Source organism: Epinephelus moara, chromosome 7 (assembly GCF_006386435.1).
Source record: "Epinephelus moara isolate mb chromosome 7, YSFRI_EMoa_1.0, whole genome shotgun sequence".
Classification (NCBI taxonomy): Eukaryota; Metazoa; Chordata; class Actinopteri; order Perciformes; family Serranidae; genus Epinephelus; species Epinephelus moara.
Window position 1 is genome coordinate 35246160 of NC_065512.1, and position 17390 is coordinate 35263549.

The 17390-nt window shown below is 40.7% G+C and overlaps 1 protein-coding gene across 10 annotated transcripts in view; it reads left to right on the forward strand.

The window, feature by feature from the left end:
- The window catches only part of tns1b (tensin 1b), a 229803-nt gene that overhangs the window by 104960 nt on the left and 107453 nt on the right, over positions 1-17390 (forward strand). Inside the window, exon 1 of one of the 10 annotated variants that reach the window (XM_050048054.1) lies at positions 9917-10498. The exons of the other annotated variants lie outside the window; for them this stretch is intronic. Coding sequence (XP_049904011.1) covers positions 10478-10498 — 21 coding nt within the window. The 5' untranslated portion in view covers positions 9917-10477. Of the gene's footprint in view, positions 1-9916; positions 10499-17390 lie in introns of those variants that run through there. 10 annotated transcript variants of the gene reach the window in all.

Below are 17390 nucleotides of genomic sequence, written 5' to 3' on the forward strand. Positions count from 1 at the left end.
AGATTGCTCTGACAAATGAGAATAGACTATAATGAGGAATTTATACATTATTTTTAAGAAAGGATAAGCAATCAATCAAATCAATAATTTGTGTTCCCTAGTTGTGGATACACCTGCATATTTGTGATTGATTACTTAATCCTCCTCCGTTCCAGGAAGTTTCTGGATTAAACTGCATTGCACTGTGTTTAAACAAGCAGTCATTCTGGCACTGTGTGCATGTCAGTGGCAACCGTTTCTCGACATTTTTAACATTTCTGAGCGATCATCTGGAGACTGAAAGTCCTTGGTGCGGCTCAGAATAAGACAGGTCATCTATCTCTCAGTATTTATTGCCTCTAAGTCTTTGACACATCCAAACACCTGTATCTACGCATGTGAGGTGTGTTTCTGAGAGAGAACATCAGGTTTGCAGCTGGTGTTCCTCTTACCTTCTGAACACAGTTTGGATTTATGGCTGTGGAAGGTTACAGTAGCTGCCTGGACACCAGGAGCTTCATGCACAAAGCCAGTTAGTCAGTCTTTAAAGAGACCATACTTCAGTGGCAAAACCGAGCTTAAAGGGATAGTTTAGGATTTTTGAAGTGGGGCTGTATGAGGTACTTGTATATAGTCAGTGTATTAATTTAAGTAAATGGCTGGTGGTGAGCTCCCTGTTTGCAGAAACAGACAGGACTAGAACCCCAGAAGCTCAGCAGTACATTGTTGTGAATGGGAGTTGACACTGAAATGTATTTAGCCTATCAAAAAAAGCCTACCTAAAAAATTCACTGTCAGTCTAAGTGGACGCTGTTGAGGAAACTTTCGCCACTTTACTTTGCCATCTTAGCACTACCATAAAACTCCCATACTATTTATTTTCTCTTCCTTTGTAGTGTTTGAAGTAAACTATCCCTTTAAAGCCCAAGTAACAACTGTCCAAAATCCTAAAGCTGATCAGTTTACAAATCTAAAACAGAACAAAGCAGCATGTCCTCAGATCTGAGAAGTTGGCTCTGGTTTGAGCCATGCCAGCAGTGGGGCTCTCAGGGTGGCAAGGTCAGTCAGTTGGTCCACCACCATGGTCCAGGCTGAAATATCTTGCCTGTTATTGCATGGATTGTCATGAATTTTTAATGAACGATTATGGTTCCCAGAGGATCAATTCTAATGACTATGGGGCTCCTATGACTTTTCTTTTTGTGCCACCATGAGGTTGATCTTTGTGTTTTTGAGTAAAATGTCCCAACCATTATTGGATGGATTACAGTGAAATTTTGTATAAACATTCACCCCCTTCCTATAATTCATCCCCTCAGGATGGATTGTAGTAACTTTGGTGATCCCATCTAGTGCCAACATTAGGTCCAAATTTATTTATGCATTTATTTTACCTTCTTTACTTTTTTGGGTTAATGACCAAATATCTGATATCAAAAAGGTGACATTTCCATCAGCTTTTGTTTATTTAGTGCAAATTAGCATGTTAGCATGCTAACGCACTTAACTCATATGGTGAACTTGGTGAACACTATCCCTGCTTACTATCATCATGTGTGCGTTGTCATCAGGTGTGTTTTTTTCTTGATGAATGAATGAATTGGTCATCTTAATTGTTGAATACTTTTCTGCTGATAAACTAATGTTTTACTAAACTTACCACAACTTTAAACTTTGATTACTTTAGGTAGTTTTGAGGAGTAGCCCAAATGTGCAGAATTAGATGGACATGAAATCTGTTTTTGTCCTTAAACTCCATTCTGTCTCATGTAACCTCTTTCTCCAGCAGCAGCTGTCAAGATCATTTGGTTTACCCTCTGTTCCAGTGACTTCCTTTAGATACCACACATTGCTACAGGGCTGATTTATCACACAGGCATTAATTGGAAGCTGTGTCAGTGTGTGACTTAGTGCTCCTAGTGCCTGTGCTTTGGCACAGGCATAAGGGATTTCAGGTTTTTTTTTTTGCTTATAATGGCAGTGCCTTAAATACCTGTTAGAGGTTGTTTTGACTTTCATGTCTACTCCATGGTAATGCAACACCTCTCAGACTAAATTCAATTTCTGTTTATTCCCCAGACCTTTATAAGACTTGATGACATGTAATTTACTTAAACTGTCAATAAAACTTTTACTATTTGTTATGATTATAAGGTATTGTTCCACTCCTCAGATAGTGTGAGCGGGTAAATTGTGCAGCCCCGCTTTACAAAAAAACAACTGTTAGTGGTCAAACCTCTTGATGCTTATCATTTACACAAGGTCAGATGCATTTGCTATCACAGACTGATAATGTTTTCACGCTAAAGCTGGTGGCTTTTTTTGCACTTGTCCAATTTGTAGTTTTTAGTCATTCTGAGATAAACTAGCCATTAATAGAAAGACACAACATATTATTATTTGACTGTAAGTACAGGAGACATTATGTAATCCCAAGTGAAGTTTCAAAGATGTCGCCATGGTATTGAATCCCAGCAACAACATTAACAACTTCCTTCCTTTTCCATGCGGTGGCGGCTCTGCAGATAGTGAGAAATGGGAGCTACAGTAAGAGGGGGAGCAGTAGAGTGGGGGTGAACTCCTGTAAAAGAAAACATGTGAAAGTCATATTGTGACTGACTGAGGGGCTGATATGGCAAACAAGGCAAACATGAAATGGATGGGGTGGGGTCGTGATCAAAATATTCCCTTGACTCTTTGCCATGGTCTCTGTATGTGCTGTATTTTCAAGTAAGCAGCTCCGAGTCTGATCAAATACAGAGCCAGCCAACAGCTCTGAGGCTAATTGAATTAGCAGTCACAGGACAAAACACATGCTCGCTGCTTTGCCCTCCTCCTCACGACCAAGCATGCGAGTATACAACAGCAACAAAAGCACGGGATAAATCATAAGGCCTCTAATTTGCAAGATTATGTTTCTGATTTTAGAATGGGTCACTTAGTCAGAATATTTGCAATAAAATGCACCATATTTAGAGATATATCAAAACGCTGAAGGTAATGCAGTGATGGGAGAACACTAAGATGACTTTGAAGCTGCATTTATTGATTATTTTTTGGCCAAATGGGGGCAGCAAAACAAGCTGTAAACACAACCCTGACTTATTATTGCCTTACAGGCTGAGTTAACATGATGTTGCACAAACAACAACAGTCACTTCCAGGTAGACAACTGGCAATTGATTTCAATCACGAAGATATGAGAAATCAGCAAATTTGTTCATTTCTGTTGTCATTTTCAGCCATAACTGTAACAAAGATGTATGGTGAAACACAGTGGTTGAACCTATTTGATGTTGCTTTTGTGCTTATTTTATGTACTGTGTTGCTTTGCTAGCATTTTTGATAGACCAAATCTAGTAGCTGATTTTTAGCCACCTAAAGGAATTAATATATCTTTAAGTGGATGCTGTATCTGTGTAAGCTGAAATAGATTTTTTTGGATGGGCCTTTTTTAGGTGGCTAAAAACTTAACTAATGGAGGCAGCATTATCTCAGCACCATTTGATTTTATGTTGTGATTCGATCAATAGAGTTGTTACGGCTAACATGTTGGCTAACAGTTGCTTACTTAAACATCTGGCTGACACAGAGTCATTCAGAGAGTCATCTTTTTGGCCATTGAGTTAATGAGAGCATTGAGACTGAACCGAAACAGTTAATTTGCAGACTGTAAAACCAAAACATTGAGCAGAACAATGCTAAAGTGCTCTGTAGAGTTGAGAGGAACTGCAGAGTCTGGTGATAATTCTCTGGGGGTTTACTGAATGGGACATCTTTCACATTACACATACTCTTTTAATCCACTGTTAACAAAAATATTGTGTGCAGCTTTAACTTGAATCATGTAAATAAAATATGCGGTTGTTGTTGTCTACTTGAGCCCAATTATGAGCTTAATTGTGGCTCAATAGTGACTGCAAGAAGAAAAACAGGTTCATTGACCTGTGAGTTTCATATAAACCAAAAACACTCATCTGTCATCTCTCCTTGTCCCAGTGCGTGAGCGAAGCGCTTACACAAGAAGCAGTGGCTTATGGCCATGTATTTAGTAACTGCATGGTAGCGACATGTGCATAGATACAGCAGAGAAAACAAACAGGAACGCCCAGCCTTTAACATGATGGAGTAATCAAGAGTTGCTGGAAAGAATGTCAACAATGGGCCAAGTGTATGCAGGAGACAGCCATGGAGGGAATAAGTGAAGGGGATGACTTTGTAGAGCATGCAGTTGCGTAATTTATTTTCTCTAGAACCTTTAGTTTTGTGTGGAACAGTTGCTGAGCATGCGTCCTCTTTTCCGCTATCACTAATCTTCCTTGACCACTACAACAGCTGTGTGTGAAATGACTCGCTGGAGGACATCTCCTCATTACATGCTGAGGGAGCTCTGAGACCTTTTTGTTCCAACTCCCCACCCACATATCTCCAGCCTGTCTTTTGATTCAAAGTGACAACTTTTCCATCCCGTGCCCGCTTCCACCAAGCTCCTGCTTCTTAATCATGACCATCCAGGAGAAAAATCCATGTTAAATCTGGTCTGTAAGCTGCATGGGCGTTGGTGTAACGTTCCACTGGGCGCTGGGGGACAGTCATCTGCTGCCTGGGAAAGCCTGAGTCAGACTCATGAAACTGGACCTCACCCAGATAGCCCTCCTTCTCCATGTCCCTCTCTTCCTTCTTGTCTTATTCTCTGTTTATCCAGCATGTTCTCACTCCTCAACTTGTCAAATATGGCAGCTTGGTCAGTAGCCCTACACTTCAAACTGTGACTTTCTAGGTACACCTCCAGTATCAGTTTTGGAAGTGTCAGTTTCTGCTTGTTGTATGCACATTGAGTCTTCAAAATAAAATAAACTTCCTGTGTACGGGAAGCATACAGGTCCAGTACAATTTTTACAGGTTTAAGAAATGACCACGTTTGTGATGTTTGTTTGTTATGTAACTTAACTGACAAGTAAACTGCCTAACGTCAAGACGATGTACATCACAAAATAAAAATAACTCATTGTTGACTTTTGGTTTCACATGGGATATGAACAGTGGTCTCCTGGGTAAAAGTCCTGTGTTTGTTTGACCGATCTGTCCACCCTGGCCTCCCTACGCAGACTTTCCTGCTCTTTATACTACCTCATTGGCTCTAAGTGTCTAATAACAAACTCTAAAGGGTGCCTTGGTGCGTTGAAATTGGAAACCAAGGGCTACTAAACAAGTTTCAATATTGGATGAGTTGGGAGAGAGAACGGGTTGTTTTATTATTCATTAGCTAACAAAGACTACTGTACTTGTTTTTATGCTCCTTGCCAGCAATAGCCGTGGCCAGAGGCAATATGTTTTCTAGTTGTGTGTCTGACCATCTGTCCATCCCATTCTTGTGAATGCAATATCTCAAGAATATTATGAGGGAATTTCTTCAAATTTGGCACAGATGTCATTTGGACTTAACAATGGTTTTTGCTGGTAGAAGGGCAAAGATCAAGGTCATTGTGACCTTGCATCGGTCTCATCCTCAAGAATATGACACATCAAGAGCACCTTGAGGGAATTTCTTAAAATTTGGCACAAACATCCACTTTGAGTCAAGGATGAACTGAGTAGAATTTGGTGGTCAGAGGGCAAGGTCACTGTAACCTTGCACCCGTCTCATTTTATATACGTGATATCTCAAGAAGGCCTGGAGGGAATTTTCTCAAATTTGGCCAAAGGTCAAAGGTTAAATTCACTGTGACCACACAAAACATGTTTTTGGCCATAACTCAGGAATTTATATGCCAACTTTGACAAAATTTCCACTTCCACTTCCAATTTCTAATTAGATAAAATCATAAAGTGATGACATTTTATATCCAAATGGTCAATGGTCAACTTCACTGTGACATCATAATATTGTGCAAAAACACCTTTCTGGCCATTACTCAATGTCATAACTCACACAGAAGGGACAATTGGTCAGATACTGAATTGGTGACACTAATCTTGGGTGCCCACCTTGCTGTCGGTAGGTGTGACAGTGTGTGAGGCATTCATGTTTTCACAGACATTGATGTAAACTGTAACTGCAACTTGATGGGTTTGCAGAGACATACAACCACAAGGTGGTAGTTCTAGTTCTTCCTCTGTCTTTGTCTCTTTCAATCCCGCTCATTCACTCAACAGCAAAATGTGCATGGCACTTTTGATCTGTGATCTGTTATGGTTTGCTTATTACTCAACAGTTCTGTATGTTTTTCACGTTTAAAGATACAATCTGAAAAACACTCCCAGCCCAGCCATAGGTAGACTATGGCTGGAGTTTGTTCAGTCATGTACAAAAGGATTCATGCTGATGATGGGATCTGTCAATGATTTAGTGGTCTGTCTTAATCAGAATTATGTTTTTCTCAAGCTAATACTAGAAATCCCTGGCCTACACATTATAGACAGCATTCACAGGATCATGAAGCCAGGTCAAAGGAAATAGACTAGACCAAGAGAAACATATTATAGTCTCAAATACAGACAGACAACTTTCCCATACTTTACAATCCCAAACTACAGAGACTTAACTGTTGCTATGCATAATTGCATTTCAGTGAGTGTGGCAACACAAAGCTCTAAATACAGTTACTCATACCCACATGGACAAACACAGACAGCAGAAAACAAGGGGAAATCCCATTTCCCACAGTTCTGCCTGGTCCCTACTTTAAAGGTGTGCACCCCACATAAACAAGCATGTTGTTTTGTTACCATAAACCACATGGCTCCTCTGTGGCGGCCCTCCCTTCCTTCCTGGCCCTTGTCATTAATAGAGAATTAAATAATACTTACTGCGCCGACATCTGGTGAGCATGGCTTGAGTTAAAGGTGTTACGTTTAGAAGTACCTTCCGTGTAATTACTTGAGAGCAACATCAAAGACAGTTGCCATTCTTTCCATGTTGAGGTGTAGTACTTAATGTGCTACAAATTTGTACCAAACATTATTTGGTAATGTCCCTTTTGTCTGCTACTGGATAATAGCGGGTAAGGCTGTGGAAACGAATTAAATGTCAGAGCGCATACTGTACTTTCAGACTTTCCAACTATCATCATGATTCTAGATGAGATTAAAGACAGTCTACCTAAACGAATCCATATGTTTATATTAACAATAGATGAAATCCCTATTTATAATGTGAAAGCATAATTTTTGGTTAGGAATCCACAGAGAATTATGACGTGACTTTTGACAGGGTCCAGAGCTTTGAATCTGCCCACTACACTGAGTCGACTGATACATCAGGCACTGTTACATGTAACAGCAGCTTCTCAACTGAAAAACAATTGATCAGTTGAGTGCCATGGGGGAATTAATGACTAGCTGATCAGCGCCACGGGGAGGGAATAACATCTTTGTCAAGCTGTTTTACATAGATGGCACGTCTTCTCAATTTTGCCCGACATTGTAATTTTTACTTTGCTCCACTCTTAAAACCCCAGCAAAACCAGAATGTTGGAATGGCTAAGCATCACTGTGGATGCCATTAGATTCAGGCAGATATGTTGTTTAGGGAAATCGCCCCCATTAGAATTGGTCAGAGTGGAGACAATGTCACACTGAAGGTAGAAAGGGAGGTTAACGAATTGACATTTCTGTATCAGGCAAACCAGACTCGGCCAGACTAAGGTCATAGACTGTACAAAAAAAATGGACGTAGCTACTGTGACATCACTCATTGGTTTGTGGACTGCTGTTTTAAAATGACAAGTTCAGTATTTCTGTTGTTATGTTGTTTGTTTATTCAGCCAGAAATTACCAAATTTGGATGAGAGTGTGGAGCTGTGGAGGAGCGAAGGGTGGATCTGACACTCACTCAAAGCAGCTCTGCTCTTTAACATGCGCAACTTTAAGACTTAGTAGAATGTAAACAGCTGAGTTATATAAAAAATAACCCCAGTACAGTTGTCATGGATGTTGAAATTAGCTATAAAAACCAAAACCATTTTTTGTACCAGGCGGTAAACATGTTCCACTGTAAAGTCGAGCATTTTAACATAGGGGTCTATGGGGATAGACTCAATTTGGGAACTGCAGTTTTTGTCACTTTAATTCTGCTTTCATTTTTTAAGCCCCTAGAGGTTTTTGCTGGGCTCAGCTCAACTGGGGTTGTGGGCATCTTTGAGCTCAATGATTTGGTTTTACGGCTCACAATTTGACTGATTTGATTGAGTCTCGGTGCTCTCAGCGTCATGTCCAGCAACTGCAGCTTGAAGCCCTCTGGACAAACATGCTTTTCATTGCAATGCTTGAGAGGTTAACAGTACCTCTGGAGAGTCAAAGGACAACTGAAAATGACTTCATTATCATTTCTACAGGCTGAGGAAATAACACGTTAACAGTTTGACAGTAAATCACCAATCCTAAACTTCATCCCTTTCTCTTAATGTACAAATCACAGCTAAACACAACACAGATCTTACAAATCACTGTAGTCTTACTGCTCTAACGCTTCAGCTGCCAAGGATCACCAAACTACAAACACATTTTGAAAATGGTCAAAAGATGTGTCCAGGGATATTTATAACTGCAACACTTTGTATACTGATGATGTGGATGTTTGTATTCCATTTCGAAGGACATTGCTGTATTGCTGACTGAAAATTGTCCTGACAAAAGTAACTGGGGACGTGTTTGAGGAGTTAAATCCAAATCCAAAGATTACATTTCCATCGGAGAACCTTTTAGATCCTAACACAGATCACATCATTGAAATTTTTCTATCTAATGAGAGAAATTTCTCTTTTTTGGGGGGGATTAGTACCATAGGTTGTCATGATATGTGGACGCAGATTGACACGCTGGCTAGCTACCAGGAACAGTTACCAGTTTAAAAGGTACGTGAGTGACAACTTGCATGTGCCATTTGAGCCAGATTTCTCAAGGTTGTGTATATGTATTGATCTCTGTTTTCCCAAATTTGACAGCTGCAGATAACGTTTTACTTTAAGTCGTCTGATGACTTAGCGTCACTAATTCAAGTAATGAGCCTCATCAGAAAACTGAATCAGCTTCTTGGTGTTGAACTTCACAGCAGCACCACCAGAGCAGGGGCCTTACCAACCTCCTCAGCTTGATTAAGATCTCAAAGCTGGAAGCAAGTTAGTTTCTAGCAATTACAAACAGCTTGTTATTAATGCATTTATTTCCATATATGTATATTATGCATATGAAAGCCACAAAGGTGTATTAAGTTTTGCAGTGTATTAAATAATGTAAGTCAGCAGATGGAAGGGTTAATGAAGTTTGGAGGAAAGGATGACTACAAATTTAAAGAGTATGTTTGCATACATTCCAGGTAAGCGCATTATAAATATGTCTTTTTCTTCACTGGTCCTTAGGAATTAATTAAAGGGACAGTAATCAAATCGTGATCAGCAGTTGTTGTCAACTGGTTTCAAAGTTCACACTGATATCTCATTATATCAGCATATTAAGAGTTGAACTCTTGGAATCAAAACAACGTGATTTATTGGCGTTTTGAGTTTAGAGACACGCAGAGCCGGCGACTGATAAGTATGTATGTCCACGCTGCTGTTGATGCTGTCTGACTTTGGAGTTGCTGTGAAGTCAATGGATTCATTCATGGTACAGTACTTTTTCTCTCATTGCAGCTGTAGAGTGAGTGTGTGAGTATTTGTGTAGTGTGTGTGTGTGTGTGTGTGTGTGTGTGAGGGAAAGTCAGAGAGAGAGGGAAAGAGACAGAAAAGGCGGGTGGAGGGGGGCAACTCATATTTAACCTGTAACTTGAGAAGCTGATAACAAGGAGCGAATGAAGAATGAGCTTGTGAGGAAAGTGTGTGTTTGTGTGTATGTGTGTGAGAGAGAAAGACAGTGAGACAGAGAGAGAAAAAGCTGTGCTTTTGTTTCCCGAGCTCATGTCCCGTTCCCCCTGATCTCCCTGGGAAATTCAGCTCAATATTTTTTCTCCTTTCTCGTTACTCATGTGTCTCCCCGTTTGGGAGGCGGGTGAAAATGGACTGAACAAGAGGGAGGAGAAAACCCAGGCAGAGGAAAGAGAGGGAAAGAGCTATAGCCTGTAGCCAGACTTTGCCTGCTTATTCAGCGCCGAGTGCTGCACTGCGCCGTTTCCAGTTGTGGGATGTTAAGATTTGCCTTTGGCTGCACTTCTCCCCACTCTCGCGCTCACATAAAGACTCTTAAGACATTTTTATGCTCATTTTCTTGGAGGAGGAGTGAGAGAGGGAGAGACTAGCCAGACCTATTAGCCTGGAGCCTGAAACACACACACACACCAACTCTCTCTCTCTCCGACACACACACACACTTGTACACTCCTCCAGCTCTGCGCTGCACCAAGGTAACAGTGAGTGGATTTAGCTTTAGCCATCTGGTTGGAGCGCAGAGAAAACCTCTCTGCTGCACAGAGGGGATAAGGGAAAGGACAATGCAGCACTAAAACACAACCGGACAGAGAAAAGCAAAGAGTGAAAGAGAGAACGACACACACTGAGACAGGATGGCCACCGCAGTGTTTCAGGTAAGGAGTGTGGTTGTAAGAGGGGGAAAGAGCAGCTGCCTGTCTGGCATCCGAGCGCTTGGCTGTCCCAAGTGTTGGCTGGGCTGTGCTCTGTTTCACAGCAAACCCTCCGCATTAGGGATTTGCTTTATTTAGTGGGGAGCAAGAGAAAGCTTTAGGTGCTGTTAAATGTATGTCATTATAGGTATGTAACCTGGGATAGGTGTAGTACTGGTACTACTGGCTTGTAGCCTACTATATGTTCTGTTCTTGCATATGCATTTATACAGTAGATGTACAGTATGAATGTATGTGTATGTGAAAAAGTGATTGCAATCCTTAAATGTGTCTGTGCACAGCATTGCTTCTAGTATGTCCTCTCTAGCTAGTATGGAATGACAGAGATGTGTGTAAATGAGCATGTAAGAGGGATAGATTGGAATAAGTGTTTGTTGTGTTACTATGTATGTAAAGTAAAGCACTGCTTGTTTCTGTAGTGCTTGTGTCTGTGTGTGGTCTCCTTGGCTTACCATGTTTTGTGGTTGGTGGCCCATGGTCATGACTGGAATGACAGTGGTGGTGTATGTCTCCTCTCGTCTGTTTTCTTCTCTTCCCAGCACCTATGGAGGACACTGTAGTTTGTCTGTTTTTACCATACTGTACTAATCTAACCCTTTCTGACCCAGAGGTCAAAGCGCAGTTTAAAAAAGAAACTATCAACAAACACTTGAAGTGAAATAGTGATTTTTCAACTATTTACAAAATGTATTGTGTGTTTTATGTGAGTGTGAAAGTGTGTTTGTGAGCTTTCGTTCACTGATTTCAGTGTTGGTGTGTCTGCAGCCATGAATTTAGCCGCAGTGTTTCACAATAGGCCCTTGCAAAAGTTGTTGCACAGAAAACATCGCCCCAGGCGTGAGAAAACCCCACAGCACTTTGGGAATTTTTGGCACGTAGAGCGAGTCACAATTGTCTCCAATTTGCTTCAAATTGGGGAGGAAAAGGGATAAGGGCATACTGTGAAAACATGGAACATATTCTTAAACAGATCTGCAGGATAGCACTGTACGCTTACAGCTGTGAGCTTCCCTGTCAACCGTGTCTGTGCGGCTGTCTGGATTCTTAATGCATTCCTATTTGTGTAGGAGGATGTAGTGCTTCCAACAGCTTATTATATGTTAGATAAGTCTTAGTTGTGTTTAGTAGTTAAAATATGACCCTAGTAGATGAATTAATGTTCTATGGTTCAATGGAGATGTTCAAACACAATGGCAGCCGAATGCAGACAATGTTGGTTGTTGCTGATATCCCTGTGATGTTATAGAGAAGTAGGGCTGGGTATCAGTACTCGATACCTCTAAGGTATCACTTGAAATAACCCAGTACCAGGCAGTATTTAAACTTCTCCAGTCAAATGATACCTGCATTTGATCCTGTTTCTACCCAGTTTTAAAAAAAATGGTTTTGCTCGCAGCCAGTCATTGCAAGCGTTCTTTGTTTCAATGTGACATGTGATTGGCCCACTACGGCAGCTGCTACAGCCCATACAGTCTGTGTTGTGGTGAAGTCGAGCCTGGTGAATTTGAAGGAGCTGGAAGTTCAGCGTGCCGAGATGCCACTAAAACTTAAAACTTAAAGTATGGCTATATCTGGTGACATTTTACGCAACTGAATGCTTACATGATGGGTAATGACATACTGTAGGAAAAAAGGTATCAAATGAAATACTCCGTTGGTATCTGTATTGCTTTAAGAATACTGGTATTGGTACTGATATTGTAATTTTTAAAATAATACCCAGCCCAGTGGAGCAGTCTTGCACCAGGCTACTCAAATCTGTTACATGGCTGTTTGCTGCTGTACACCTCCAGCTCTCTGTGCATTGTGTATGTACCCTGTGACTTCCAAGTTCCCATCAAGTACAGTGTGCACTGCAGACTACATTGTACATGGCAGCTTAATTTTATGCCCAGAGATCCAGAAGCCAACCAGTAATCCTATACTGGGGTTGTTTTGTAGTAACTGGATTAAACACCACTTTGTTTAAGAATATGCATCACGTGAGCACAATATAAACTAAAATAACTGACATCTTAAAACTAGATTTTATAACGGGACCCCTGTGCAAGACAGTTTTTGTCTAAAATAAGCAAAATCATTCGATAAAGTTAAGGGGAACTGCAGTGTTGTGTGACAGTTCTGTGTGGGTTCATCAACACTTGTGACTTTCACATCTCACACAGTCATTTGATCCATTGTTTGTATGAAAGTATTGATTAATACACTTTTATATGCTGTAATGTGCAATATTTGACATCAGATTTGTTGTCACTTGTATGATTGTGACCCATACATTCCTTGGAAGCTTTCCTTGTCAAACATGAATGTAACACAGCACTGTCCTGCATGGACAGCCCATGACTCCTGGTTGTGTGGGAATAGTGTACGTCCACTGGCAGAGAGCCCTCACAGGACTGGATTTCAGAGAATACATTTTTCATCATTACCATCTGCCAGGGAAACAGTGCTCTAGTCAACCCCCTGTCCCTCCTTTAGGCAGCTCATGATAGATGCCTAACCACAGACACACACAACCGCACACGCAGCCAGGACGGGCACATAGGAACGGATGGGCAGTTCGGAAAGGTGTGTGTTGAGTGACTACATCTGTGTGTGTGAGATTCTGGGATTAGGGATAAGGCAGTGGTCCATGGACCATATAAAACCACCAGCATGAATTCTCATGCTTCTCTGCTGAGGTAATCCTTCCTTGGTGTGTGTGTGTGTGTGTGGGTGTGTGTTTCAGTCCTTGCAGACACAGCGTAACCTCTTGCATTACTATGTATTGTAAAAGAGAGCATTTATGTCTGTTTTCTCATTGATACAGACCACTGTTACTGTGAAAGGACTTGTGTTTGATAAATGTCTGTCTTAAAAACTCCTGTTATAAGACTGGACGCCTTGTTTCAAATCACATCACCACATAAACCACGAGAAGGATAGCTGGACGAGTGTCTAAGCCAAACCTTTATTTCCTTTACTCAGTTTGTAAAATTTGCTGGGTTCCTCTTTTCTCTTCTCCCAGTTCATTTAAAGATGGATGGATGGATAGATAAGTGGATAGAAAGAAAACTTGGCCATTGATTTAGGAGCATAAAAGTACATTGAAATATGAGCAAGTGAGACATATTTTTACTCAATGTTATGCTCAAGTACAAAGTTTGCATATAGCATTGGCTAAATAAATACATGGTTTGATACATATCCAGCCTAATGTAATACAAATTATCTTATACTGCTGATTTGTTTTATCCTCACAAAATGCTCTGCAGAACTATAACATGTATATATTTGTATACTTTGTCCTCTGGATGAAATGCTGGCACATACTGTGGTCCTGCAATACATTAGCAACATAAATAATCTATAGCTGTTCCAAAGCATCATGCCTTACAGTTGGGCTTTTAGTATGATTAATAGTATCCAATGAAGGCACAGTTAAAGCGTCACGTTTTTCAAGGGCGTCATATAATGTTTCACTTATGGTAGTTACTTAGCAGGTCGTCTGGCACATATGAGAAACTGCTGTCATAGGCCCAGAGGAAGGCGTTTAAAGAGTGTATGAGGGAACATATCCGGAGACTAATGTTGCAGTTAAAATGAACAGTGGACCCCCTTAGAATTTACTGCTTTGAGGCTGTAACAGCTCAGTACCTCTAAGACACGACAAAGCCCACCAACTTGGACCAAATCATGCCTCATTCATTCACTTAGAGCTTATGTAATGTTTTCAGATTGATTGTTTGATTTTTATTTTCTGCCACAACTCAAGCTGGTGTTTCAACAAACTTGTGCATCAAATCAGGTTTGTGTTTTAGACGTTTTGGGTAGAAAGTCATGATGACTTTGTTGGTTTCCTCTCAAGAAAAGCTCAACTCTAAATGAAACCACTTGCCCACAATCATCGTTTCTCCTCATTTGTCCTTCAGTGATAACTGGTGCCAGCATACTCAGACCAAAGCTTTCTGCAGACCCTCACAGTCTAATACCCCTTAAATAGAGGAACTTCTCATAATACCCCTAAAAGAGGAACATTATAGTGAAACATTTAATGACAGCTAATCTTTTAAATAACGCCATGCAATCAAGCTTAAAGCCTGGTATAATGGCCCTGTCTTGAACAGCGTTTGCGTTTGCATTTTCATAGTTGAGGAATGAGAAAGAAGGGGGGGGTAGGGAATGTTCCCAGTGTTTGGCATGGCTTCTTAGTTTGACAAGGGGCTTTACATTTTTGATCACCAAATGACATTGTTCCCTATTTGCTGTGACAACACCGAGATGGCTGCCTGATCAGTTGCCAGACTACCCAAACCAATGGCTATCACATGTTGTAGCTGCAGTAGACATAGCATCATATAGTTGGAGGTAGGTCGCCTTATTTGACCCTTGCAGGGCTCCATCTTACAAACAAAGACCTTTTTTTGGCTTCAAAGCAACATGATGTTTATTGAATGTGGCGCCTTCAATGAAACTCAGCTGAAGTTTTGTTATGTTAGGGCCATGTGGAGAGTTTTGAATTTGCAGATCTATAGATTTTAATAGCTTTTGTTGCCCCGATGCCCTCTGATGCATTGGCTTGGATGTTGTGCATTGGTGGAGAGAATAGGTGTAGCCTTATTCTGGTTAAACTTCAGTCTCTGTTTAACATCAGTGCCCCTCCAACTGGTGAAGCTTTGAGTCAGATGGACATGAATCTTTGCTTTGGAAGCTACAGAGTAGAAGTTCCCTTGCAACCCTTTTCCCTATGGAACCCAGAGGGGTATAGGGTTTGGTACTCAACAGTACAAGATTTATGGTTACATTGTCAACTGTTTACTTGTACCTCTTTCACATTGAGGGCTCAACCAGGGTTGAATCAGCATTTGATTTTGTGTTTGAAGGGATTAACCGGTGTGGACTGACTGATTGAGGTGGGTCAGACCAGGGTTGATTTCAATTTCAATTACCTTTCCAGCACGTAAGGTAATTGTTATGCATTGTTTCAGGGTCAGCCAGGTCATATCTGAATTGCCATGACCAAGGATTAACTCATGTTGGCTGGCTTGGTTTGAATTGACAAAAGAAGGGTTGAACCCTGATCAGACAATCCCCAGTCCAACCCTGGTCATTGGTTTGAAAGAGGTATAAGATACTGTACTTTCCAGTTTATTTTTAATTCCAAGGTTTAGGATAGTTGTAATTGGTTTGAAGGATGGTTTGACTGGATGTTTTACCCTCTGAATAGTTTGGGGAAGAGCTAGTCTATCCCTAGTAGAAAGAGAACCAAAACGTAGGATGTTTTAGTTTCATGGTTTCAAACCCAGTTCCAGTTTGGCTGTCTTTCAGTGTGTTTGTTCAGAGGGCATAAGAGAGGCAGGGGTTCATGATGTCATTTTTTAAGAATTCACCTCCAACACTGCACTAGTCAGTTCCTGTCATAACTCTGGATTTACTTGCTGACTTTAATACTTTGACGTGAACCTAATGGACTTTGACAAGATGCCGTCGCTTTGAACCTCAGTGGTCACATATTACATCACTGCATACAGCTTCTTGTAAGATTTACAGCAGATTTGGGGAACCTGACTGTGCTCTAAAGGCATCAACTTGCATTAGAAGTTATTGGAAAGCAGTGGTACAGCCACCAGGGTGGAAAGAGTGGTTTGGGGGCCTTTGCCACCCCGTTTATTTACTAAGGTTTTCTAAACTAACTGGTTTAAACTGTTTTTCATCATTGAATTTCCTATTTTTATAACCTTGACGTAATACCCTTAACAACCATTTCTGAACTCTCGTTCCCTTAACTCCTTATCCCCATGTTGCTTCCAGTAAATCCAGTCTACAGATGAGGATGGGCGTATTGTTTTTCATGGGAAATGTTATGAATTAAAACTCCCTTTTTTGATCTTTTGAAAAATAGTATTAGCCTGCACAAGTACAATCTTTTTACAATAAATCTTCATAATTACGATGTTACCCAATACAATGATAGCTCTCCGATTGTGAAGAATTTATATTTTCTGGCAAGGTCATGGACAAAGCGTGAAATTAGTGAGCTTTTATTCACATTCAGTTAAATCAATTATTGTAAAAACTTGTAAAAATTGGGTGAAAGTGCAGTTTGATTCCATATAACTGAGCACCCATGTGAACACTATGTGAAATATGTGCCCTGTGTGTATGTGCCAGCAGTCGACTGGGAGGGTGAAGAGGTTGTTTTCTTTTTTTTTTTTTTTTTTTTTTTGTTCTTATCAAGCCTTCATATCTCTCTGAGGAATGTTTATAGAAAGCAGACCTGGTTCCTTGGTTTTGCCAGAAAGCCCTCATGTTGTTGTTTGTTTTTCATGGCTGATTGATGGGGAAGGGGGCTTGGTCTCGAACAGAAAGGCAGGAAACATCGGTGCCAGGTTCCTGAAACTCTCCAGGCGGCTGAGACTTGAGGACTGGTGTGCTAAAAGATGAGGAAATGTTTGTGCGGCCATAAACAGCATGTATACACAGCATTAATATGTCTCTTCTTACTGTTCTTACTTTAAAATGTACAATTTATTATTTCACCTCAGTAATTTTTTGCACTTCATTTTCACTAGCTTTATGTGTTTTTGGTGATATTCAAGATGCCCATAGCAGCATGGTTGCTATATTTCTACAGTAAAAGAAGACTGTGAGGACTGTGTTTTAACCACCTGCTTCAAATGTTATTAGCCCATTGAATGGCTGACATCAGTTGTCATCAGGAGGATAGATTTGAGTATGGCTCTACACTACCTTAGCTATTTCCTTGTTGTCAGGCAGTGACCTCTACTGTAGTAGCTGTGGTAAATATGACAGGAACTAAGGAAAAAGTCAGGTGATGTAGTTTAAAGAGTGAAAA